This window comes from Chiloscyllium plagiosum, unplaced genomic scaffold (assembly GCF_037043375.1).
Source record: "Chiloscyllium plagiosum isolate Xiang-an unplaced genomic scaffold, Cpla_swu_hap1 HiC_scaffold_32, whole genome shotgun sequence".
Classification (NCBI taxonomy): domain Eukaryota; kingdom Metazoa; phylum Chordata; class Chondrichthyes; order Orectolobiformes; family Hemiscylliidae; genus Chiloscyllium; species Chiloscyllium plagiosum.
The window spans coordinates 27787662-27813003 of record NW_028270170.1 but is presented as its reverse complement, the minus strand read 5'-3'; the positions used below and the strand labels follow the sequence as shown (position 1 = coordinate 27813003).

Genomic DNA, 25342 nt, shown 5'->3' with positions numbered 1-25342 from the left:
GACCAGGTAAGAAGGAGTGATTCAGGACCCCTGTTAATAATCCCCATGTGTGTTATAACATACATTTGTGATTCTTTTAGCACATAGTTATCTCACACTTTAATTTAAATACAGTTCGCTAGTTTAAAAATGAAGGACCCAATTACAAGGTTTCTTTCAGTGAAAGAATAGGAATTTTATTATTTACCACCCCTGCTTAAATAACATAATGCAGCATCAAACACACAAAAATGATATATTATTTCAAAAGAGGAGAGTGTCAAGCCCAAAAAGAAACAAGAATCTGTAGTTTGAAAAACCCTTTATAATTCTTCAGGTGTTAACTCTAACCTGAGACTATGTCTGTTTAATTGATGATTTAAAATGACAGTACACAAGCTGTTACCTGGAATATTGTTCCTTTGTGAGTTCATGAGCCTGGTTCATTTTTGCTTTCCAAGCTAGATAATTTGTAGGCAGGTTTCTCATTCTAATATGTATGAGAAACTTACAGAAAGATGTAAATTAAACAAATATGAGTAACTGGCTTCAGTCATTTCTATTCTATATCAAATTTCAGTTCAGATTTGGTTTTATCAATTGATTGTTTTATGAACTGATTATCCAACATCCTGTTGAATAGTTTAATTGATCTTTCACCACAATTCTAGGTAATTCTGGAGTTCAGACCCTAACCATCTCAGAGTGTGACACGTTTTCTCTCAACTTACGGTTGCTTAGTTTGCAAATTGAGTCAATATCCTCTGTTCTCAATCCTTTAATAAAAAGGGACAGCTTTCCCCTACCTATTCTGTCCAGATTCCATTGATTTGAAATCTTCATCAACTCTCTTCTTAGCCTTCTCATCTCTGAGGAAGATAATCCCAACCTCTCTTCATATTTGAAGTATTTTGTCCCTGAATGTAAACCTCTTCTGCACACAATCACCAATGTTTTCACAACCATTCTGAAGTATGGTATCCCAAACTGCACACAATACTTCAGCTGAGATCTAATCAGTGTCCTGTGCAAGTTAAGCACCATTTCCTTGCTTCTCTCCTCCTTAGCTCGATTATTCTGGGCTTTTTATCTCTTTATTTTTCTGATTTATTCCTTTTATCTAAAATGCTGGACATTTTATTTCTTTATTGTCTTTTTTTCCCTGAAGAATTGCTTCTTAAAAACCTATACCTGGATATCTTTGTACCTATGATAGTGCCTTAATGTGGCAACTTGTAAACTTTTCACTGTACTCATTTGAATACATTGACAATAAAGCTAAATCAATTTAAAGCCAATAATTCTGTATATTTTAGTAATTGCTTTCTCCATCCAGCCTGTTATTTTAAGTGACATTTGTACATCAGTGTCTCTCCCTTCATGAAACCATGTTACTCCATAAAGGCCGCCAAATATTAGAAATCAGATAATGGAAGGATAAAATTTTCACCACTATGATAACAATGCAATAAATAATGTCAACATCAAATTGGATTAGGTGGTGGTTATCATGGGGCAGCTTTGCCTTAGTCAGCTTGTAGGGTTGCCAGGTTGTTGATTGGGTTCACTGCAAAATGTTCAAGGTCAATTTGGAAACATTTCTGGAAGAGGCTGACAACTCTGTGGAGAAATATTGGGCATGATTTTGGTCATAGTGCCTCATGGAACTTATTCTGTGGGGATTGGAGAGGGATATTCCCAGGATTTTTTTTGAACTAATCTGTACATTTTTTAAATGTCCCTGTTCCAAAGTGATTATATATTTGTTGTGAGTGGGTCAAGGTGGTGATTTGTAGATTTTATGAATAATGTTGCCGAGTTTTAACACACCTCATGGAACACAGACTCAATTGACCAACTGGTCTTGAGCTATCCATCTTTTTCACAGTCATGTATGGCTATAATCAGCAGGAATCACCTCAGTAGCTCGCAAAATGGTCAACAACAGTAAAGAAAATCCAGGCCAATGTTTGTTAATTGGGTTATTATTACACTAAAACAAGTTGTGCTATTTCCTGTGTAATTGTTTGTTTAGTCAATCTTCCCATATTTTGCACGTGCCATGAAAGATTTCTCAGTGAGGCCTAGTGAGATATCTTGCATGATTGTCCCAAATATTCTGCATTAAATGCTTACCAAATGGTGTCTCTCTTGACCAGGTGGGTACCTCCACGATGGTGCCAGTACCAGGATTGTTGGGAAATCCGAGATACTCTCACACTTGCTGGATATACTTACCTCACTAGGATATCTGGGATCTCCCAACATTCCTGGTATTGGCATCATCCTCGAGATACCTACCTGGTCAAGTTCAGAGTCATTGGTGCACTGTGAACATAGTGCCAAGTAGCCACAAACCAATGCCTCTCATGTCACATACATTTCCTTGAACACAAAGCTGTGAGTCCTACACCTCTTATGCTGCAAATCACATAGCAGACCTGTCCTTACCACATGCCATTCACAACCCTCTAAATCACTGCTCCTCATTCCTCACCAGAGTTCAACATCTCATCACTGTCCAATGTGGGACAGTCACATACAGGGAAGACAAACCATGTTTCAACATATTCATTTTTATTCCACCAACACTAAAAGTGAACCGAAGCTGCATTTACCTCTCAGAAAAGAAAAGAACTACTTGCATATCAAGCACCATCAATTTTAAAGTGAGTGATTAATCACTGTGCCCAGCTCCCATCTATGAGAACCATGTCTCAATTAAGTTCTATCTCGATTGAAGCAGCTGACCTTACTGTACTTTAGCATGCCATTAATGATGTTAATCATGCTCAACGTCCTCATCTCCCTCCTTGGAAGACTACCCCCATGCCCAACCTCAACAGCCTCTATCTTTGTCTGCTCCAGTTGTATAAAGCGCACGATGTAAGGATTATGTTGCCAACTCTGTTCAGAGTGCACTGCAAGGCCCCACCAGACCGAGCCAAGCAGCAGAACCTCATTTTTAGGTGACATATTGTCTGCTCCTCCATGGCCCTTGTTGAAGAATGGACCGCATTGTATCTGTACACTACCTCAGTCAGTTTGTTGCCTAACGGAGCCATCACCTACGCTCACTGAAGGTAGCCCTTGTCCTTGTATGGCATCTAGAATCCATAGAACCCCTACAGTTTGCAAGCAGGCCATTCAGCCCATCAAGTCCACTGCAACCCTTCAAAAGGCAGCCCACCCTACAACCCCACATTTCCCATTGTTAACCCACTTAATCTCCACATCCCTGGACACTATGGGCAATTTAGTTTATGCAATCCATCTAAGCTGCATGTCTTTAGATTGTGGGAGGAAACGAGAACACCCAGAGGAAACCCACGCAGACTGGGGAGAATGTGCAAATTCCATGCTGACAGTCACACGAGGCTGGAATCAAACCCAGATCCCTGGCGTTGTGAGGCTGCAGTGCTAACCACTGAGCCACTGTGCTGGATCAAGCCCATCGAAACAGAAATGCAAGAGCTCTCTAGAACTTAGGCATCACTGCATCTCCTAGGTTACCAGGTTCAAACTTCTAAATAACAAAATCAATAACCACAGAGGACTTGCAGACTGCTGGAATGGAACCTTTTTCCAGTGATGAACATGTTTGCATTATGGTGTTACCCTCTCAGAACAATGTGAACATAGTCTACCACACCCTGTATCTGGGGGATACAGTTATGTTGCTGAATCCTGCCGCCTAGGCGGCAGAACTAACCACTTCACGGGAGAATGAGATGGAACTAAGTTCTGGCACAAATGACATTGGTAACAGTCTTAGTACATTTGTGAATGGACACATTTGGCTCCTTGGTAGCGGCCATTTGCATAAACATTGACAGCCACAGGGCTGTCATAGAAACTAGAAGCAGGCCATTCAGCTTTTTAATATGATCATTTCTGATCCTCTATCACAATGATACATTCCCACTTTCTCCTCATATCTCACCTTTAAAATCTAAAAAAAACTATTTCTTGAATACATTTAGTAACCTGGCCTCCACAGCCTTCTGTGATAGAGTGTTCCATAGGTTCACCACCATTTGAAAACAAGGTCCTCATTCTAGCCCTAAATGGTCTTTGCCATATTCTGAGACCGTATACCTTGGGTCTAGATTCAACCAGGCAAAACATCTCCTCTCTATCCAGTCTTTCCATCCCTGTTCTAATTTTATATATTTTGATCAAATCCCCTCTGATCCTTTTAAACTCTAGAAAATGCAGGTCCAGTGAAACCAATTCCTCCCAGGACATTCCTACTGTGCACAGTATCAATCCCATGAGCCTCCACTGATCTCTATCTCTGGCAAGGTATGTAGGTAGCCACCCATTCCTTCAGGTTGCAAGTCCTACTCCTTGGTACAGTTCAGTGACAGCATCCCGAGATAGCAGTTGGTATAGTTCAGTGACAATATCCTGAGACATCCTCAGTCTGCACAGAAACTGTAACTAACTCATCTGGGTGAAATAGCAATGAGAACAATAGACTCTGGGCCTTCAGTACTTCCCGCATATACTAGGAGACCTTCAGCTTTGATCAATTTATGTTCAGGCTGCTTAATATCTGCTGGATTCTGTTACTGGTGTTTATGTTCCTCCTCCATTTCTCTTTAACAAAGAATCTATTTGTCACATTTAAAATGAATCAGTGTGGAGAACATAAGGAACAGAAAAGGTGCTTCGGGGAGAAAGTGAGGACTGCAGATGCTGGAGATCAAAGTCAAAAAGTGTGGTGCTGGAAAACGCACAGCCATAAGGCAGCATCAGAGGAGCAGGAGAGTCACCGTTTCGAGCATAAGCTCTTCATCAAGAGGTGCTTCGACATGTGAGCAGTCACATCACTCTGACTGCTGCACAGCATGGGATATGGGGCCCTCTGACAAGGAGGGCTGTGGAATGGTCTGACATGGAACTTTTCCATTGGAACTTATTCCAATGAAAGCACCAACCAGGCATATCACAAAGTGGCAGCAGGACATTGTAAATGCCGTGTGACTACTGAACCCTTCTCCTCTCAGCTGCACAACAACCATGAAAGATAACATTTCATGTGTGAGTCTTTTCCATTATACTGACAGATCAAGTTGAGAGCAAATCAGTTCAGTGACCTTGTGCAGCCTGTGAGGTGTTGCATCAGCTGTGTGCTCTGTGACCTGCAGGTACCCCTTTTAAGTTCACCTGGGACTAGTTCAGCTTCATAGAGATTTCTGTCTGCAATCTGTAAGGGTGAATGACATGGTCAATATTGTTTTTGAGCAGGAGTTGCACTGAACACAGTTGGACAGTTCATGTGTTTCACATGCATGATGATATGACTGCAGATAACTTCAGCCTGGACCCTACAAGTGTATGACTGATGTAATCGCATCTTGAAGGGCCTGCCATTGCTCACAAGTTGTTCCCGCAATGTGGGGCAGTAAAACTATCAGCAACTCTGCCCACTCTGGGTGTGGTTGCAGCCATTTCCTTTCTGCAGGCTGTGTATAGGAGTCGAGGGATCACGGAAGCTAATGCAGGTCACATTGAACATTGTGAGCCCCAGGCTCAGCCTGGCCATCAGATCTCTCTCTCCACCCTGAACCTCCATGTCCCTTCCTACTTGGCACTGTCTGGATGGCCCATCATTACCAATCCTCCACACATATCCACCCACTGTCCGGAGTCACAACTGCAAGCTTCGCCCTTACCCCCTGAGCTCTATGATTATAGTTTAGCCCTGCCCACCATCATGATGCACAGTCCCTCCATTGAACCCAAGCTAATGATGACCCATCATCTCCCATACCATGCCACGACTTCCTACGCATATTGGTACCACCCCTTCCTTATTTATCGAATTCTCCCCTTCATTGTCCCCTCAACAGCCCAGTTTGTGGCCTCCAATCTGTAGCATTAATTCCCCTACTTTCCTCGCATAATAGTGTTTTCTGGTGACCCAACCACTTGACATTAATTAGACTCCCAACTCTGACCGTGGCCCACCCACTTTGCCTGACTTTGACAGACAGCCCTGAATGATGTCTGACCATACCCACGAAAACTCTCTGCACTTACCCGTGACTGATGAGCCAGGCCCCTGCCTCTGTGCACTGGGCCTGCAGGACTGACCATGTCCCACTCCCCAGACAGTAGTGAAATGAAACCCTGGTCCTGCCTGTCCCATATGGACAGCTGACCTTGCCAAAACCCTGGACTGTCAATGAACACTGCACTTGACTGACTGTGCTGAAAATGTGTTGCTGGAAAAGCGCAGCAGGTCAGGCAGCATCCAGGGAACAGGAGAATCGACGTTTCGGGCATAAGCCCTTCTTCAGGAAGGGCTTGACTGACTGTAACAGGACTTTCTGACTGATGGCAGCCTTCCTGAGTTTCACTGAGAACCCCTCCCCTTCAAGTTTGAAACATTTGCTGATGTACCTGTGGTGGGTTTGATGTGTATGTGGTTGACACACGATGCAGATGTGAGATCAATATAGGGCAGTGGAGTTGAGCGAAATGTGCACTATCTTGACTGATGATTCTGAATAAGCATGACAAGCTGCTCAGCTTTGTACCTGCACTAACCTGCAAGGCAAGGCAGAAGCATTATGAGTCTTTAAGGTGTGACTGAGGTGATAAAGTCCTGAACCGCAAAGGAAGGCAAGGCAATACAGGGTTTCTGTGAGCTTCCAGGTTGGCACGAAGTGACGAAGCACTAGGAGAGTGAACGAACAGCCTGAGATTGAGCCTGATCCAGTTGGTGAGCTTGCGATGATGTTTCAACGTGAAGTACGGGTCAGTGAGAAAGTGAACAGTGTCCTGTTCATGGATCAGACATGTGGCATAATGATGTGTTAGATGCCAATGTCCATGGACGTGGGTCACTGCTGCGGAGCATGGTCTGAGATTTTCATGCTGGGTGTCCCAAGTTGAAAGTCTGGAGGAACAAGCAGTGAGCTGGAGTTGCCAGGTACCTGCTCCGTCTTTCATGTTGGGAATTCTCAGCATCTGATTTCTTTCTTTTCTTTTTCTTTTCTTTTCTTTTTTTTTCTTTTTACCCCTACACAAGAGCCTAACTGCAGTAGTGCTTTTTTTTTCCCCAGCACCCATGTTGCATGTGTGCAGGTGTGAGACACAGTGAAAGGCACAAGGTGCATGAATATTTATTCAGTTTCCACCACCAGGAAGAAAAGAAACACCCAAGCGGCCAGTGACAAGCAGTGCCCTTCACATCAAAGGGCAATGCTGTGTGATCAAACAGTGAAGGGGAGGGCAGGGACTAAATAAAAAAAAAATTGGACGGCGAAATAATGCACTCCACTCCCTGCGGCGCCCACCTCTCCCTGAACAGCTCCAGGGTGTTGGTGGACACCGCATGCTCCTTTTCCAAGGACACCGGGGCTCTAACGTAACCGCGGAAGAGGGGCAGGCAGTCAGCCCTAACAACCCCCTCCACGGCCCGCTCCTGGACCTGTTTATGGCCAGTTTGGCCAGGCCCAGGAGCAGACCCACGAGGAGGTGCTCAGACCTGCCCTCCCCCCTCTGTACCGGGTGCCCAAAGATCAGGAGCGTGGGACTGAAGTGCAACCAAAAACAGAGAAGAAGGTTTTTGAGAAAATCAAAAAGGGAGTGCAAACGCCCACACCCAATATATACATGATCCACAGACTCCACAGTACCACAGAACAAGTAGTTGGGCCGGGAGTACGTGAACCACCGCAATCTGCGGTTACAGGGGACCACTGTATGCAGCACCCTCCACCCCAGATCCCTGAGAGAAAGGGGTGGACTCCCATGTAGAGAGCCCTCTACTGGGGATCCCTACCGCCCAGTGGTAAATGGGCACGCCAAGGCATGTCTGTCAATGGATGAGGGAGAAGAGGTGGACAATGTGCAGCAGCAGTCGATACAGGGCCTCCCTTTTTATGTCCTTAAAAGGGGTAAAACTAAAATTCCGGAGGTGGCTCAGGTTGTGGGGCACAGGGTTCCCGTGGGAAGTACGGGACCTTGGGGCCAATGTGAAATTCCGTCCGGGCTGGGGTGAACGTGGACGGGATCCCACCGCACACCTGAGCATCCTCCAACTGGTGCACTATGTCGGATTCGAGCACCGCCGTTTTAAGGCTTTAAATGGCGGTGGCCATGTACTGGACGTCTACCGCTGCCCTGCTCACTATGTCCTGCGGCAGCGTCCAGCCCAGGCCCCCGGCACCCAGCACGTCCCTGACCCTGATCACCCTCACTACCACGGCCATCCCCTCCGACAGCCACTCGAATCCGCGAGTACGGAGGTGCGGATTCCTGAGCAACGACTCCCTGATGACAGCCGCTACTCCTGCCGGAGGGTAGGCGCAACACGATTCAACCATGTTCCAAACAGTGATCAGGTCAAAGACAGGCAGCGTCTTGAGGGCGACCTCCAAACCATCACAGTCGACAAACAGGAGCTGCGTGTCGTAGTTGAGGCTACGCACCTGGCGGAAAAAATGCGTCGCCAGAGCGCACCACCAAGGAGGAGGCTCGACGTAAAGGTCTCGCTGCAAGGTCTGAAGGCGGAACGTCGCGACCTGGGTGCGGACGCACACGAGCGACTGACCGCCCTCCTCAATAGGGAGACTCAGAACCTGCGCGGCGACCCAGTGCATCTTTTTGTCCCAGAAGAAGTCGACCAACGTTCTCTGGATGTCAGCGACAAAGCCAGGAGGAGGGACCAAAGTGACCAGCCGGTACCACAACATGGCGACCATCAGCTGGTTTATGACCAGCACTCAGCTCCTATAAGATAGCACTCGGAGCAGTCCTGTCCAGCGGCCTAGGCGAGCAGAGACTTTGGCCTCCAGCTCCTGCCAGTTTGCCATCCAGGATTCCTCAGCCGGTCTGAGGTAGACCCCCAGGTAAAGGAGATGGGTGGTACTCCAGCTGAACCCCCATAACTCCTCTGGCAGAGAGTCCACCTGCCACGGACCAACCAGTAGGCTGGAGTATTTGGCCCAGTTGATAGCATCTGGTTTCTTTTTTTTTGTCACAGAATGTCTTGACACTTTGTTTTTTCTTCTTTTTGTGGGGCAGCTAGTCCAGGGACAGTCCCCTTCCCCTCAGACGCAGTCAAGCTGGAGAGTCCTTGCACACACACTAATCCAGCTTTTTCAGAGCCAGCTCTCAGAGTGAACAGGATATCTGACATACCTGTTCTTTTTTTTAACCCCCACACTACCTAACTGCGGTAGTGTTTATTTTTTTCCCCAGCCCCCATGTTGTGTGTGCAGGTGTGAGACCCAGTGAAAGACACAAGGTGTACGAATCTTTATTCAGTTTCCACCACCAGGAAGAAAGGAAACATCCAAGTGGCCAGTGACAAGCAGTGCCTTTCACATCAAAGGGTAATTCTGCGTGTTTTGTTTTAGATTACATTACAGTGTGGAAACAGGCCCTTCGGCCCAACAAGTCCACACCGACCCACCGAAGCGCAACCCACCCATACCCCCCTATATTTACCCATTGCCTAACACTACGGGCAATTTAACATGGTCAATTCACCTGACCTGCACATCTTTGGATTGTGGGAGGAAACCGGAGCACCCAGAGGAAACCCACGCAGACACGGGGAGAATGTGCAAACTCCACACAGTTAGTCGCCTGAGGCGGGAATTGAACCCGGGTCTCAGGCGCTGTGAAGCAGCAGTGCTAACCGCTGTGTCACCGTGCCGCCCTCAATTCTGCGTGTTAGCATCTGGTTTCTATCTAGTGGTTGGTTGACTGCATATTAATACAGTGAGATAAGGTAATAATGAGGGTGGTAATGAGTGATAATCCCCGTCAATAGGCACTTCCCACTGACAAGTGAGAATCTCGTCTTGACACATGGTTTGGTTGGAAAATGTGACTTGTTGGTTTTGACATCATGAAAGGCCTTACTCAATATCTCAAGCAGTTCACCAAAATTTCTCACCGCAGCCCACATCAATCAAGATGTGAGAAATTCCATCCAACATCTATTGTGAACAGAAATGTTTCATTTTCACCACAGCTTCATTTCTGTATGAATGTCCAGCTAAGATTTGGTCTATAACTGGCAAAGTCCAAAGGGCAAGGGTCTAATTGGCTAGCTCTTTCACAGGCATAATGGGCTGAATAGTCTCTTCAGTGAATCATTCTGATTCTGTAAAAGAAAATAGTAATGAAAAATAATTCTTTAAGTCCTAAGTCTTTATAAATTGGATTTAGTTACGTACCCACATATAAATACAAACCTAATTAGTCCTTCAACATTTCAGACTGAAGATACAAATCTCTAATACTGTCAGCAACAGTCAACACTTCACAATTAAACCCTTCACCACTTCAATATTGCTCAATGCCTGTTATGATAGATATTGGTCAGAACACATTACTTCCTGTGAAGTAAATGTGCCAATCTTTGCTTAAGATAAAGGTTGCAATTAGGTAATGCACAATGGGTAATTAGATCATTTGTTTCCATTGAAGTTAAAGTATGATGGTAACTATTCTCAGATGCAGCGAGAACCTGTAAATGGAAGAATCATTGTGACAGAAAATGATTGTGTCTCTGAGTAGAATTAAGAGGCATTATTGAAGACAGAATGGTGTACTTTGGTTATAAATCTCAAAATGAGCAAAGTCAGGGTAAATCGAGACCAGAATATGCTGTCCAGCTTGCAAAAGAATTCAAACACAAAGTGCAACAAACAGGTGGCGTGGTGACTCAGTGGTTAGCACTGCTGCCTCACAGCGCCAGGGACCCAAGTTTGATTCCAGCCTCAGCCGACTGTCTGTGTGGAGTTTGCACATTCTCCCCGTGTCTGTGCGGGTTTCCTCCAGGTGCTCCGGTTTCCTCCCACAGTCCAAAGATGTGCAGGTCAGGTGAATTGGCCTTGCTAAATTGCTCATAGTGCTCAGGGATGAGTAGATTAGGTGCGTTAGTCGGGGAAATGAAAAGTAATAGGGTAGGGCAATGGGTCTGGGTGGGTTACTCTTCAGAGGATCGGTGTGGAATTATTGGCCCAAATGGCCTATCTCCACGCTGTAGGGATTCTATACAAAAAAAAATTTATGAGAAGACCTCATGTCATTTTTCAAGTGGAAAATGATCAAAAAGTACCAGTTATCTAAGGATATGTTAAATGTGTCGAAACACAAAATGGGTTTGTCAATATTTTGGGCGGCCCCTTTAAAACAGCTTTTGACCCCCATCCATATGTTAGGAGTGATACACGGCTTATGTAAGGATCCATCTGCTAATTTTAGGGTTTCCCTAAACAGAGCATATGACAGGTTTTCCAGTCATGAAAGCAGTCTCCACCATAACAGGAGTTTTGTTCAACATTACAGTGCAAAATGGAGCAAAGAGTGACACAAACTGCTCCTTAAAGCTCCACAATAAGCTTGAAGGTTGCTCCAAGTCCACAATCACTGCCTTTATTCTTTCAGCTCAGAGCCGCAACAAGCAACCTGCATTGGTGTTGATGTCTGGGTAATTGCATTGTTATGATTGTTACTGAGTTTATTTCAAGTTAAGAAGAAACAGGTGGTTGCTACTAATTGGTTGCACACGCATTAAATCTAAAACCCCCTTTGATGTGAAGGGCAGTGTTTGTCACTGGCCACCCGGGTGTTTTCCTATCTTCCTGGTGGTGGAAATTGAATAAAGATTTGTGCACTTTGTGTCTTTCACTGTGTCTCACACCGGCATACACACACCATGGGTGCTGGGGAAAAAAAGAGAAGAGAAAAAGAAAAAAAAAAGAAAAAAAAAGAAAAAAAATAAACAGGGGATTCCCTTTGATGTGAAGGGCAGTGTTTGAAAAAAAAGAGAAAAAAAGAAAAAGAAAGAAAAAAAATAATAAATCTAAAACCCCCTTGATGTGAAGGGCAGTGTTTGTCACTGGCCACCCGGATGTTTTCCTATCTTCCAGGTGGTGGAAATTGAATAAAGATTTGTGCACTTTGCGTCTTTCACTGTGTCTCACACCTGCACACACACACCATGGGTGCTGGGGAAAAAAATAAGCACTACCGCACTTGGGTGGTAGTGTGGGGGTTTAGAGAAAAATATAAAAAAAAGCAGAAAAAAAAAAGAAAGAACCAGAGTGTTATTTTGATTTAGTCCCTACCCTCCCCCTTCACTGTTTTGATCACACAGCACAAAAAAAATAAAACCAGGCGGACCCCACAACCTGAGCCACCTCCGAAATTTTAATTTTGTCTCCAGAAAAAAAAAACAGGATGGCCAAACTGGCCATCAACAGGTCCAGAAAAAAAAACCTAAAACCCCCTTCCCTCTCTCTTACTGCTCCCTCACATTTGATGGTTTGCATTGCCCATAATGGGCTTTGCTTGTAAATATTTAATTACTGGTGATTACTGAAAAAAGAAGTCACACTGATTTTGGTGGTGGGAAAGTCACTGAGTTGAGTGCGATAGCAATTTTGGGGATGAAGAAAAATTACATAAATGTAAAGAGGGTTCTCATGGCACAGTGAAAATATCCCTACCGCTGAGCCTTAAACCCTGGGTTCAAGTCCCACCTGGTCCAGAGGTTAAACAATTTGATTAGGATAATATCCATGAAAATATGAAGCTGTAACACGTGGTGGGACAGAGGGCAACCAGCAATCCCCACATCCTGTAAATGAATTTGAAAATACCTGCAAAGGCTGAATTGTCAATAGATTCCATTCACAAAGGGAGGTGTCTTTGTTATCTGAATTGATAATTACTTCTTTGGAAATGTAGGAGTACTCAGATATTTTTCGATCAATCTATCAGAGATGTTATGACACACCTCTGGAGCAGATGGGACATGAACTCAGACCTCCTGACTCTGAGGTAGGGATACTACCACACTAACACAAGACCACTTTATATGTATGAGCTGTTGTTGAAGGAGTGACAAGTTATGGCAACTGCTGCTAAGTATTCAAATGAGGACCACGGCCCATGTCAACTTGAAAGTCAGTTATCTGTGCATCATTGCATGCCTGCCTGAAAACCAGTCATCATTAATTTTTAGCCCTAATCATCCAGAAGATTTAAAAGAAACTGGGAATAGAGTGACAGACCATGAACAGTTCTGATCCCTGATTTGAAAGTACAGATTTACATTAGGGAATCCAGATCAGACATGCCAACATTGAAGACTAGCAAAAGCTGAACATTAATAACAAAACAACAGATTCAGAATAGCTGACAGCTCAAAAACAGCTTTGAATATCGATGTGAAGGAAGTATGCAGTGAGACATGGCTTGTCATACCCTTAGATTCCATAACTTATAGTCTGCAGAAGTACTGATAGCAACAGTGGTGATTACATGTGAGTGTTACTGATATCAAAATGATTCTCTAGTGAGGGTTCCCCTCCTCAGAACATTTGATTTTCTGAAATCTCGTAACCAATTTTCCCAACTTTTGGTCCCATATACAAAGATCAAAGAAAAACTAATCTTCTGCATTGTCATGGATTTTCTAGGACTCTCCCAAGTGATCAGCACCTTAGAGTCAGAGAGTCATGTTGAGAAGTACAGCACAGAAACAGACTCTTCAGTCCAACTCATCCAGGTCGACCAGATATTCTAACTTAGTCTACTCCCATTTGCCAGCACTTTGCCTATATCCCTCTAAACCCTTCCTAATCACATACTCATCCAGATGCCTTTTGAATGCCGCAATTGTACCAGCCTTCACCACTTCCTCCGGCAGCTCATTCCACACACATACACACACACACAAAACCCTCTGCTTGAAAAAGTTGCCCCTTTTGTCCCTTTGATATCTTTCCCCTCTCACCCTAAACCTCTGCCCTCTACTTCTGGACTCTCCCACTCCAGGGAAAAGACTTTGTCTGTTTATCCTATCCATGCCCCTCATTATTTTATCAACCTCTATGAGGTCACCCTTCAGCCTCTGACACTCCAGGGGAAACAGCCCCAGCCTGTACAGCCTCTCACTGTAGATCAAATCCTGCAACCCTGAGAACATCCTTGTAAATTTTCTGAACCCTTTCAAGTTTCACAACATCCTTCCAATAGGAAGGAGTGCGGAATTGCACGCAATATTACAACAGTGGCCGAACCGATTGGTGAAATCCCAATCCTACCTTGGTAAAGTGGTGGATGGGGTCATACTAAGTTATTTAGTCTCTGTTTATTCTGGTGTCATCCAAGGGAACCTAAGAGGTTTGATCCCCTGATCTGGTGCAGAATTGACACCCGGAATTGAATACATTTATTTGTTTCCGCAATGTATTTTACAGAAAACAGGAAAGAAAACTTGCGTTTATATAGCACCTTTTATGACTTCAGACTTTCCCAAATTGCTTCACACCTTATTTTTGAAGAGTTGCTGTAATCTACTTCTTGAGTTCTCTTCCCAATTAACATCCAGCGATCAGGGTGATGACCTCTATTATTGTTGTTCGCCGAGCTGGGAATTTGTGTTGCAGACGTTTCGTCCCCTGTCTAGGTGACATCCTCAGTGCTTGGGAGCCTCCTGTGAAGTGCTTCTGTGATGTTTCCTCCAGCATTTATAGTGGCTTGAATCTGCCGCATCCAGTTGTCAGTTCCAGCTGTCCGCTGCAGTATATTGGGTCCAGGTCGATGTGCTTATTGATTGAATCTGTGGATGAGTGCCATGCCTCTTGGAATTCCCTGGCTGTTCTTTGTTTGGCTTGTCCTATAATAGTAGTGTTGTCCCAGTCGAATTCATGTTGCTTGTCATCTGTGTGTGTGGCTACTAAGGATAGCTGGTCGAGTTGTTTCGTGGCTAGTTGGTGTTCATGGATGCGGATCGTTAGCTATCTTCCTGTTTGTCCTTTCTAGTGTTTTGTGCAGTCCTTGCATGGAATTTTGTACACTACATTAGTTTTGCTCCTGCTGGGTATCGGGTCCTTCTGGTGAGTTGTTGTCTGAGAGTGGCTGTTGGTTTGTGTGCCGTTATGAGTCCTAGTGGTCGCAGTAGTCTGGCTATCAGTTCGGAAATGCTCTTGATGTATGGTAGTGTGGCTAGTCCGTTGGGTTGCAGCATGTCCTCGATCCGTTGTCTTTCCCTTAGGCAACTGTTGATGAAATTGTGGGGTATCCGTTTCTGGCGAATACATTGTATAGGTGTTCTTCTTCCTCTTTTTGCAGTTCTGGTGTACTGCAATGTGTTGTGGCCCTTTTGAATAGTGTCTTGATGCAACTTCTTTTGTGTGTGTTGGGGTGGTTGCTTTCGTTGTTCAGGACTTGGTCTGTGTGTGTGGTTGAATGTGAAGTGTGTTGTGAGGCACAGGTCCAGTAGTTTGAGTATGCCGTCTTTGTTGATAGGTTTACCGTCCTGTTGTCTATTCTGGATGTCAGCAGGTTGGCTATTGTTTCTCTGGCTAGGGTTTTGTCAATAGAGGTGAACAGTGCCGTTACATCGAATGAGACAATGGTTTCTTCCTTGTCTATGTGTATATTTCTGATGATGTCCAAGAATTCCTGTGTTGATTGTATAGTGTGTCTGGATCCGCTGATCAGGTGTTTCAGTTTCTGCTGTAGTTCTTTAGCCAGTTTGTGTGATGGTGTCCCTGGTAGTGATACTATGGGTCTGAGTGGGATGTCTGGTTTTTGCACTTTAGGTAGTGCATAGAATCTGGAGGTGTTGTTGCTTTCAGGTTTCATTCTTTGTAGGTCAGACCTGGCTATCTGTCCGTTTTTTTGCAGGTTCCTCTGTGTTGTTTATCCTATTGGTGAGCTGTGGGGTGGGGTCAAACTCCCTCTTTTGGTAGGTGTTGGTATCTGCAAGTAGTTGTTGCACTTTTTGGATGTAGTCTGCTTTATCCAGGAAGACCGTCATTCTGCCTTTGTCTGCTGGTAGTATGATTATGTTCTTGTAGTTTCTTAGTGATTTTAGAGCTTCCCTCTCCTTGGTGTTGAGGTTACGTGTTTGTCTTTTCCTTGTTATCAGAGGTACTATACTTTGCCTCACTGTTTGTTGTGTCTCTTCTGTCAGTCCATTGTTCCTGAGTGTGCATTCTAGTGCTGCTAGGAAGTCTGCTGCCTTGGCGTCCCTGTGGTTGTAGTTGAGTCCCTTGGCCAGTATTGTTCTTTCCGTGTCTGTGAGCTGTCTGTGGGAGAGGTTTCTAACCCAGGTATGTGTTGTGGTGTCCTCTCTGTTGTGTGTTAGTTTGGCCATTTTTTCTTTTAGTGCCTTTTTTTACGGTGTGTGGTCCTGTTCTGTCCTATGGTGACGGCCTGTTCTATGGTCCGGGTCCATTCCTGATTGGTAGTTTTTGAAATTAACGGACCTATCAACAAAGACGGCATACTCAAACTACTGGACCTGTCCCTCACAACACACTTCACATTCAACAACCAAATATATGAACAAATCAACAGCACACCCATAGGCTCACTCATCTCTGGACTCATAGCAGAAGCGGTAATGCAAGGGTTAAAACAAACAGTCTTACTGCAAATTCAACCCAAACTCTGGGTCAGATATGTGGATGACACCTTTGTAATCATTAAAAACACAGAAATAGAGAAAACACACCGGATCATCAACACCGCACTCACAGGAATCCGATTCACTAGAGAGGAAGAAAAAGACAACCACCTCCCATTCCTAGATGTGATGGTACAGAGAACACCGAATGGAGAATTCACCACAAAGGTATACAGGAAAGCCACACACACAGACCAAGTCCTGAACTACGAAAGCAACCACCCCAACACACACAAAAGAAGTTGCATCAAGACACAACACATTGCAGTGCACCAGAACTGCAAAAAGAGGAAGAACACCTATACAATGTATTCGCCAAAAATGGATACCCGCGCAATTTCATCAACAGATGCCCAAGGGAAAGACAACGGAAGGAGGACATGCCACAACCCAAAGGACTAGCCACACTACCATACATCAAGAGCATTTCCGAACTGACAGCCAGACTACTGCGACCACTAGAACTCATAACAGCACACAAACCAACAGCCACTCTCAGACAACTCACCAGAACGAAGGACCCGATACCCAGCAGGAGCAAAACCAACATAGTGTACAAAATTCCATGCAAGGACTGCACAAACACTAACAAACAGGAAGATAGCTAACGATCCGCATCCATGAACACCAACTAGCCACAAAACGACACGACCAGCTATCCTTAGTAGCCACACACGCAGATGACAAGCAACATGAATTCGACTGGGATAACACTACTATTATAGGACAAGCCAAACAGAGAACAGACAGGGAATTCCTAGAGGCATGGCACTCATCCACAGATTCAATCAATAAGCACATCGACCTGGACCCAATATACCGGCCACTGCAACGGACAGCTGGAACTGACAACCGGAAGCGGCAGATTCAAACCACTATAAATGCCGGAGGAAACATCACAGAAGCGCTTCACAAGAGGCTCCCAAGCACTGAGGATGTCACCTAGACAGGGGACGAAACATCTGCAACACAAATTACCAGCTCGGCGAACAGAACCACAACAACGAGCACCCGAGCTACAAATCTTCTCACAAACCTTGGACCTCTATTATGGCTAGGACAAGGAGACAGGTCCCAAATTCATCCCAGGTAGAATCGGAATTAAAACCCATACTGTTGACATCAATCTGATTCACTTCAGCCAACTAGCTCCCCATGGAGTTGCTGTGCTACATACACTTTAACATCATGTTGTAAGCTGGAGCTATGGATAGTAATAGCAGAGGCTCAAATTTCCTTCCATCACATGGCTGACCAGGGATCTCTGTCGATGTTGCCATCTGCCAATGCTTAAAAGGATTTGCAGATTGATACTTAACCTGTTTGGGCAAGTTATGAATGCATCTTCCATGGCTATCAAGTCCTGGAGTGGGACTTGAACCTGGAGCTTCTCTTTCAGAGGCAGGATGCTTCCCGCTGTATCAAAGACCCCTGTAACCATAATGGTAATGATTGCTACTTCTGTAGTTGGGATTTTAAGAAGCCAGTAGCTCATTTCAGATTTTCCTGTCTCAATTTTGTGTGTGACACACAATGGGATAAAAGTTGCATCTAATTGGTTAAGTTCCTCATTTGCTTGACTGAATTCCACCTTACAAATGAAACTTCAGTGTGCAGTGAACAAAGCAGACCATTTTCTTGTAAAGCATTGACAAAGTGACATATGGATTGTAAGTGTTTTGAACATAATGTGAGACATTTCCAGTGCATGTAGGTTGTTACCAGTTGGATAAACTGATAACTGGCACATAAGCAAGGTGACAGGCTCTGAAAGGGTTTTGAAGTTCTGGGTCTATTCAATAACAGAGGCAAATTATCAAATCATCTTTCTCCAGTAGATGTGATCATTCGCAGGATTACTGGCGTGTCTTAAATAAATTTTAAATGTCATGCTTTAGCTTAACCGCTTTATTTAAAACATTGTGAATCACTAGAACTATTGAAATTTTAAATGCATTGTCAACTTTAAAGAAGGATTTCCAGTCACTTTATTCAAATGTCAATACATAAAATATTTAAAATTACAGAGAGACATGTTGAGTTGGTATAACAAATACAGCGGATGCTGGAGGTCTGAAATAAAAGTGGGAGTGCTGGAGAAACTAGGCAAGTCTGGCAACATCTGGGGAGAGAACACAATTACAATTACAAAACCAATCTGAAGTGAAATCCTAACAATTAAAACTGCTTTCCTGTGGCGCTCAAATATTGGATAAAAGCATCAGAACTCAATTTTTTAAAAATAATATTGTCACAACATGTAATTTCAATCTGAACAAAAGAACTAGATCAAATTTCTTCCCTCTCTTCTATGACCCATCGGTAAGGCCATCTTCTGAAACCTGATGACTGGCTATCCTTATGACTCCCTACAGAAGTACATGGGGCAAGTCAGAATTACAAATGAAAGTAATATTTATCAGCCACCACTTCTGTATTACAATAGTACCATTTCAGTCAAAGCCTACAAACAATACAAAGTCTGGCATTATCTACAAGCAAACCTTTCGCTGTCTTACCTTTGCTATTTTGGTTGTGTTCACAAAGCTCTGAATCCTCTCAGAACATTTAGTTGCAAGCTTTCAGAAGTCTCATTCAATTCTGATGAGGTCTACCTTCCACAAACACCATCTGAGTTGTATATCATCTGTTCATTGTTGTTGGGTAGTGCAGCTGTCCAGAATCATAGTATAATTCTTGACTGAAACCCATTGATGTTAACTTCCCTGGATCTAGTTCCAGATCTTTTTACTTACTTTGAGCTATTCTTGCCAGTCATTGTGTATCTACTTTTAGTTATGATGATTCTCCAACTATTTCTCCTCTATCTCTGATTCTTTGAGTTGAAAAAATTGCCATCTCTTGCATGGCACAGCCATTCGAAACAACTATTAACATCTAAACCCAAGGAATCTCACTGGAGATGGAGGAGAGGTTTTTTTTTTCAAATTATTATTAGTAGTTGCAATTATTTTCCCCAGAGAGAGAGAGAGAGACAGATAGAAGCCAGATCATTGGATATATTGGAGACAGTAAGGACTGCAGATGCTGGAAATTGAGTGAGACAGGTTTTTGATTGACAAGGGTCAATGGGTGATAGGCAGGAAAGAAGAGATAAAGCCAAGTGGCATTAAGATCAAATCAGTCATGGTCCTATTGAATGACACAAAGGGTCTTTGGACCAAATGGCCTACTCCTGTTTTTATTCATTTTGATCTTTTAATCTAAAGTATTGATTTCCTTTGCATATTCCCATTTGTAGCAGTGGACTAAGTTATGGAAGTGCTCTCAATGGCCTTCCTTTGTACATGTTGTGATCAACATCAGAATCATCCATTCAAGGCAATGGAAACATCCATGGATTCCAGGAACTGTTGATGTTCAAATGCATTCCTCTCACAGCTCCCCAGCCCTTGGATTTAAGGAGTTATCTTCTATTTACATAAGTAAAACTTTAATCTGTCATCGTATTCAGCCAATGATTTTAGCATTTTGTTTAAGTTCTTTAAAAATTAGTCGAGTCAATGATCCAAATTAGGTGTTTTAGTCAATACTGAGACCAATGAAATGTCCCCTGTAACAGTTATAACTTTATGAGAAGTTTTGGAAAAGTGAGTAAGTCCAATCCTTGGTGTTCTGTATACCAAATCTAACCTATCACTACATCAGGCACCATTTTAACCTCTCAAAACAATGATTTTGAGGTAGATGAGAAGTAAAAAATGTAACTGTTCCAAACCCAGTCCCAACCTGTTCATTTCTGGTTTTGTTGGAAGCAGAAGAGGAATGAGGCAACACAAACACTCTCAGGAAGAGGTCAGTTATTGAAACCTTTTAAGGTAGCCTCCATTTTTAAATACTTTTTTTTATTGTTAACCAGTTTCGGCTGGCTCTCTGTAAGAGCCAGCAAGTCGGGGTGATAAGGCTCCACAAGCTACATAACTTTTACAGCACCATTTGTGGGCCAAGAGGATCAGTTTTCTTTCCTCCAGGTGCAACAAGAAAACCGCCTCATAGACCTCTCTGATGGTGACTGCACTCCTCCAGGAAATTCTGCTGAACGTTAAAGATTTTCCAGAATTCCTGTGTTCTACTCCTATTCCTCACCTGCTAGAATTTTTCCCTAGCTCCCTTTGTCCTCTCAGTCCCCTGGTTAAGGCCTAGGGCTGGATCTTAATATGAGCCCCCAACAAAATCAGGAGGATGTGTAGATTTGCATCTACTGAAGCCCTTATTCAGGGGGCAATTCAGGGGCACACATTAGTCATGTGCTTGGGATGGGAATTGTAAGACAGTGTTTAGAAGAGGCAACAGATCACATGATATACCCAACCCTAAACCCATAACAACTGCTGGTCCACAACTACAGCCTCTGGCTGTCCTGTGGAGAGGGTATCCCCTTGCGATCATGGCCAAGCAGCTATGCTGGTATTAAATTGTTAAAGAAACCTGACCTCTCCTCCCAGGTTGAGGCTGCCTTTCACACTCTCTCTCAAGTCTACTACAGTTGCCGGCAGTGTGTGCCAGCCCCCAACTACTCTCTGAGTAACTCTGACATCTGTCCTATATCTATTGCCCCTCAATTTAAAGCTATGTCGCCTCGTGCTAGCCACCACCATCCATGGAAAAAGGCTATCACTGTTCACCCTGATTATCTGATATGTTTCAATTAAGTCACCTCTCAATATTCTTCTCTCTACTGAAAACAGCCTCAAGTCCCTCAGCCATTTCTCATAAGATCTTCCCTCCATACCAGATGACATCCTAGTAAATCTCCTCTGAACCCTTTCCAAAGCTTCCACATCCTTCCAATAATGCGGTGACCAGAACTGTATGCAATACTCCAAGGGAACCAGAGTTTTGTACAGCTGTAGCATGACCTCATGGCTCTGAAACTCAAACTCCCTATAATAAACGCCAACATACCGTATGTCTTCTTAACAACCCTATCAATCTGGGTGGCAACTTGCAGGGATCTGTGTACATGGACACTGAAATCTGTCTAGGCAGAAATGAGGACTGCAAATGCTGAAAACCAGAGTTTAGATCAGAGCGGTGCTGGAAAAGCACAGCAGGTCAGGCAGCATCCAAGGAGCAGGAAAATCGACGTTTCGGGCAAAAGCCCTTCATCAGGAATAGAGGCAGGAAGCCTCCAGGGTGGAGAGATAAATGGGGGAGGGGGGTGGGGCTGGGGAGAATGTAGCAAAGAGTACAATAGGTGAATTCGGGTGGGGCTGGAGGTGGTAGGTCAGAGGGGAGGGTGGAGTGGATAGGTGGGAAGGGAGATTGGCAGGTAGGACCAGTCATGAGGACAGTGCTGAGCTGGAAGGTTGGAACTGAGGTAAGGTGGGGGGAGGGAAAATGAGGAAACTGGTGAAGTCCACATTGATGCCCTAGGGTTGAAGTGTTCCGAGGCGGAAGATGAGGCGTTCTTCCTCCAGGCGTCGGGTGGTGACGGAGCAGCGGTGGAGGCGGCCCAGGATCTACATGTCCTCGGCCAAGTGGGAGGGGAGTTGAAATATTGGGCCACGGGACAGTGGGGTTGATTGGTGTGGGTGTCCCGGAGATGTTCCCTGAAGCGCTGTGCAAGGAAGCGTCCAGTCTCCACAATGTAGAGGAGACCATATCGGGAGCGACGGATACAATAAATGACATTGGTGGATGTGCAGGTGAAACTTTGATGGATGTGGAAGGCTCCTTTGGGGCCTTGGATGGAGGTGAGGGAGGAGGTGTGGGCGCAGGTTTTGCAATTCCTGCGGTAGCAGGGGAGGGTGCCAGGACGGCAGGGTGGGTTGTTGGGGGGTGTGGACCTGACCATGTAGTCACGGAGGGAACAGTGTTTGCGGAAAGCGAATAGGGGTGAGGAGGGAAATATATCCCTGGTGGTGGGGTCTGTTTGGAGGTGGCGGAAATGTCGGCAGCTAATGTGGTTTTTCCTTTTATAATCTTTTCCAACACTTTATCCACTCCCGAAGTAAGGCTCACTGGTCTATAATTACCAAGGTTGTCTCTGCTCCTCTTCTTGAAGAAGGGGACAATATTTGCTACCCTCCAGTCTTCTGGCACTATTCCTGTAGATAATATGCATGATATAATTTCTACAAACTTCATTTGGGCCCCTGACTGTAAGTCAAATAGATAAACATGATTGATTTTGATTTCTGAATATTTATCTTTGAACAGTGTGTTAGAAGAACTCACTAAATGAGCACCAGAATCCAGCAGTGTGAGAGTTGAAAAAACAAATGCTTCGTTGATGCAACACTATTGTTCAAGTACTCTTGGAGAAAGGATTGTTGCATTTCTCCTCACATTGTTGAGTGCACCAAATCCTCTTCAAAGGTATCAACAGTGTTGAACATTTAAAACAGTAAATCAGAAAAATAAATGACAAACAATTGTAGTTGGTTAAATTGTAGTTGGGATCAGAATGGGAGTTAGTCGAATTTATTTGTTCGTAAGCACAATCTGGAATTGCAGGAAAATTGTCCTAATGGTCCTGTTTGTATTTCGACAGGTCATGAAGGATAAGTTAATGGACCTGACTAGCTTCAAGAAAGGAGAGGAAGAAGGAAGTCACGATGATAATGTGGTAACACTTTCTGTTAACCTGGATGAGCCACTGAAACAGGACTCAAGCTCTTCCCAGCTGAACTAATTGTGCCACGAGTCTGCCAAACATCTTTATAGGAAAACCGTGTTGTTATTATACACCTAACAGATTTTGTTGAATGCATAGTTTATGCTTTATTGCAAGATAAAGACTTGTAAGATATCCCTTGTGAAGTACAATATACTGTGAAGCTTTCCAGGCAAGACGAGGCGTCCTTTCAGATTTGGAAAGCGCAGAAAGAATTTCCTTCTTGTCTGGAGGGCATTGTGCCTGGTCTGCAATCTTGACATTTAATCAGGGCATGAGCCAATCATTGCCTCATGTGCTCCAAAAATTGAAGTTACTAATTAAGTAATCTGTATGGGTATTTTTTCAACAAAAAGAAACTGAATAGATGTGTTTGTGATGGAAATGTTTGCTGAGAACATCACTTCTTCATTTCTTTTCCTTCCATGTGACATTGTGTCACTTTGTTTTGCTTCATTTATGGTGCACTCACTGTAGCAAATCCTTGACAAAGTAAGACGGTAGCTAGCAGCAGCAGAATGTAGACCAGCATCGTTCACACAGTAGGATACCCTGTCCAGCATTCACCATACGTGCAGATCATTTTCTTATTCCCATTGTCACTGTTTAGGTTTTGTAGTACAATCCACCAGAGATAAGCATAAAAGCTGAGTCCACTGCGTTATGACTTGTACTTCATTGCAATCAGCCCATTCCCTGATGTTTATGATGTGCTGTTTTGATATTGAGAAATATCGATTTTCACAAAGTTCACTAATATAGTGAAGGAACTTCTTGTCCAGCACTGCCTCTCCCAGACCCATCCTGTGCTCAATGAATTTATGACACAGAAATGAACTTGTAATGTGGATAAGAGTGTTCCCAATCAGCAACATTGCTTTGGTTTCAAGTACAGTGCAAACTCATGACAAGAGAGTGCTTTGCATCTAAGTACCAAGCCATTTTCCGATCATCACAAATCCCAATCATGGTGTGAAAGGTTTTATCAAGTTTTGGCACACTATGTGGTGAGATGTACTAGATGGAGAACATGTAACACCTTTAATAAGATCTGAGAACTTGTTTTTCCCAAAAAGACCTTTCAACAACACATAATGTGGCAACAGTGCAAAGTGCTGTGGGCTCCTCACACAGTACAGAACCAGTAGTACTGTGACAGCAGCCAAGAATAAAGCAGATGCCTTGTACTGAGTTTATTGTATTATGTTTTCAGTTATCTAAAATGTAATTGAACAGGTCAAGAAATTTTTAAAAAGTACTGGTTATAGTTAGATCAATACTTCTGATCTATATAAACTTCTAATTTCATTTTGTTAATTTATTCTCCCCTACAAACCAACATCTTCTTACAGAGAACCACAAAGATGATATTAGCTGGCACTGAGGTTTGTTCATTTGATTTACTTCTTGTGTATTTAAAAGAAATGTAGATGCGTGTCTTAAATAAAGAGTACATGAAATGGATGCAGTCTAACAAAGATTTCAGCCCTCCAAGTTGTGTGTCTTTTGCAGCATTCTAATAGCAGACTTTTTTTACATTTAATGAAATATTTCTAATCTGGATCATAGAAAAATCATATGAAGCGAAGAACATTCTCTTATTCACATTATTGCTGAAACCAACGTGTGCAGTATTAATGTCTGAACACTTGACACAACTGTATTGTATTACTGTTGTCCACTATTTTAACTGAAGTGTTCATCTGTTTATTGTGAGTGTTCATACGATAATAACACCTGCAGTAATTTCCTCTCAAAGCTACTCTTTTACTGAGCTTACAATATTTTGTAACCACTTTACGTTGGTGTGCATATATTACTAATGTCTCATAATGGTGCTTCATAGATAGGTCCATGTAATTGTAAATGTCAGTCAGCTAATTAAAGGTTTTAAATGTAGTTTGGTAGAAGGTATAGCCTGTTTTTGACTCCAAGAGCTTAGGGCTTCACAGCGTCCCATTTTGAAAGGCACAGTGCCAATAGAACAGTTCTAAATTTGACCTCAAAGTACAAAGAAAAATTGCTGTGGTCACTGCAACATGTTTAAGAATCTCTGACCCAGAGGAAAAGACTTTTAAATGTTATTACAACCTATTTCTCTGGTGAAGCTACACATTTACGTACCACCTTTGAGATATGTGATACTTTCCTGACAAAATATAAATTAACCCACATCATGATTATTGAATACAGCAAACATGTTGACCATTAAATTAACTGGGACAGATTTCTAATTGGGAGGGTGGCGTCAAACAATGTGTTTT

The 25342-nt window shown here is 43.5% G+C and overlaps 1 protein-coding gene across 3 annotated transcripts in view; it reads left to right on the top strand.

The window, feature by feature from the left end:
- The window catches only part of LOC122539947 (acid-sensing ion channel 2-like), a 1269818-nt gene extending 1245276 nt beyond the window's left edge, over nt 1-24542 (top strand). For 2 of the 3 annotated variants that reach the window (XM_043675161.2, XM_087977878.1), the window contains one exon: nt 22956-24542. In XM_043675161.2, the coding sequence (XP_043531096.1) occupies nt 22956-23096 (141 nt within the window). In that variant the 3' untranslated portion in view covers nt 23097-24542. The remainder of the gene's footprint in view (nt 1-22955) is intronic. The other variant, XR_015752504.1, reaches the window with a different exon arrangement.
- Nucleotides 24543-25342: the final 800 nt, after the last annotated feature.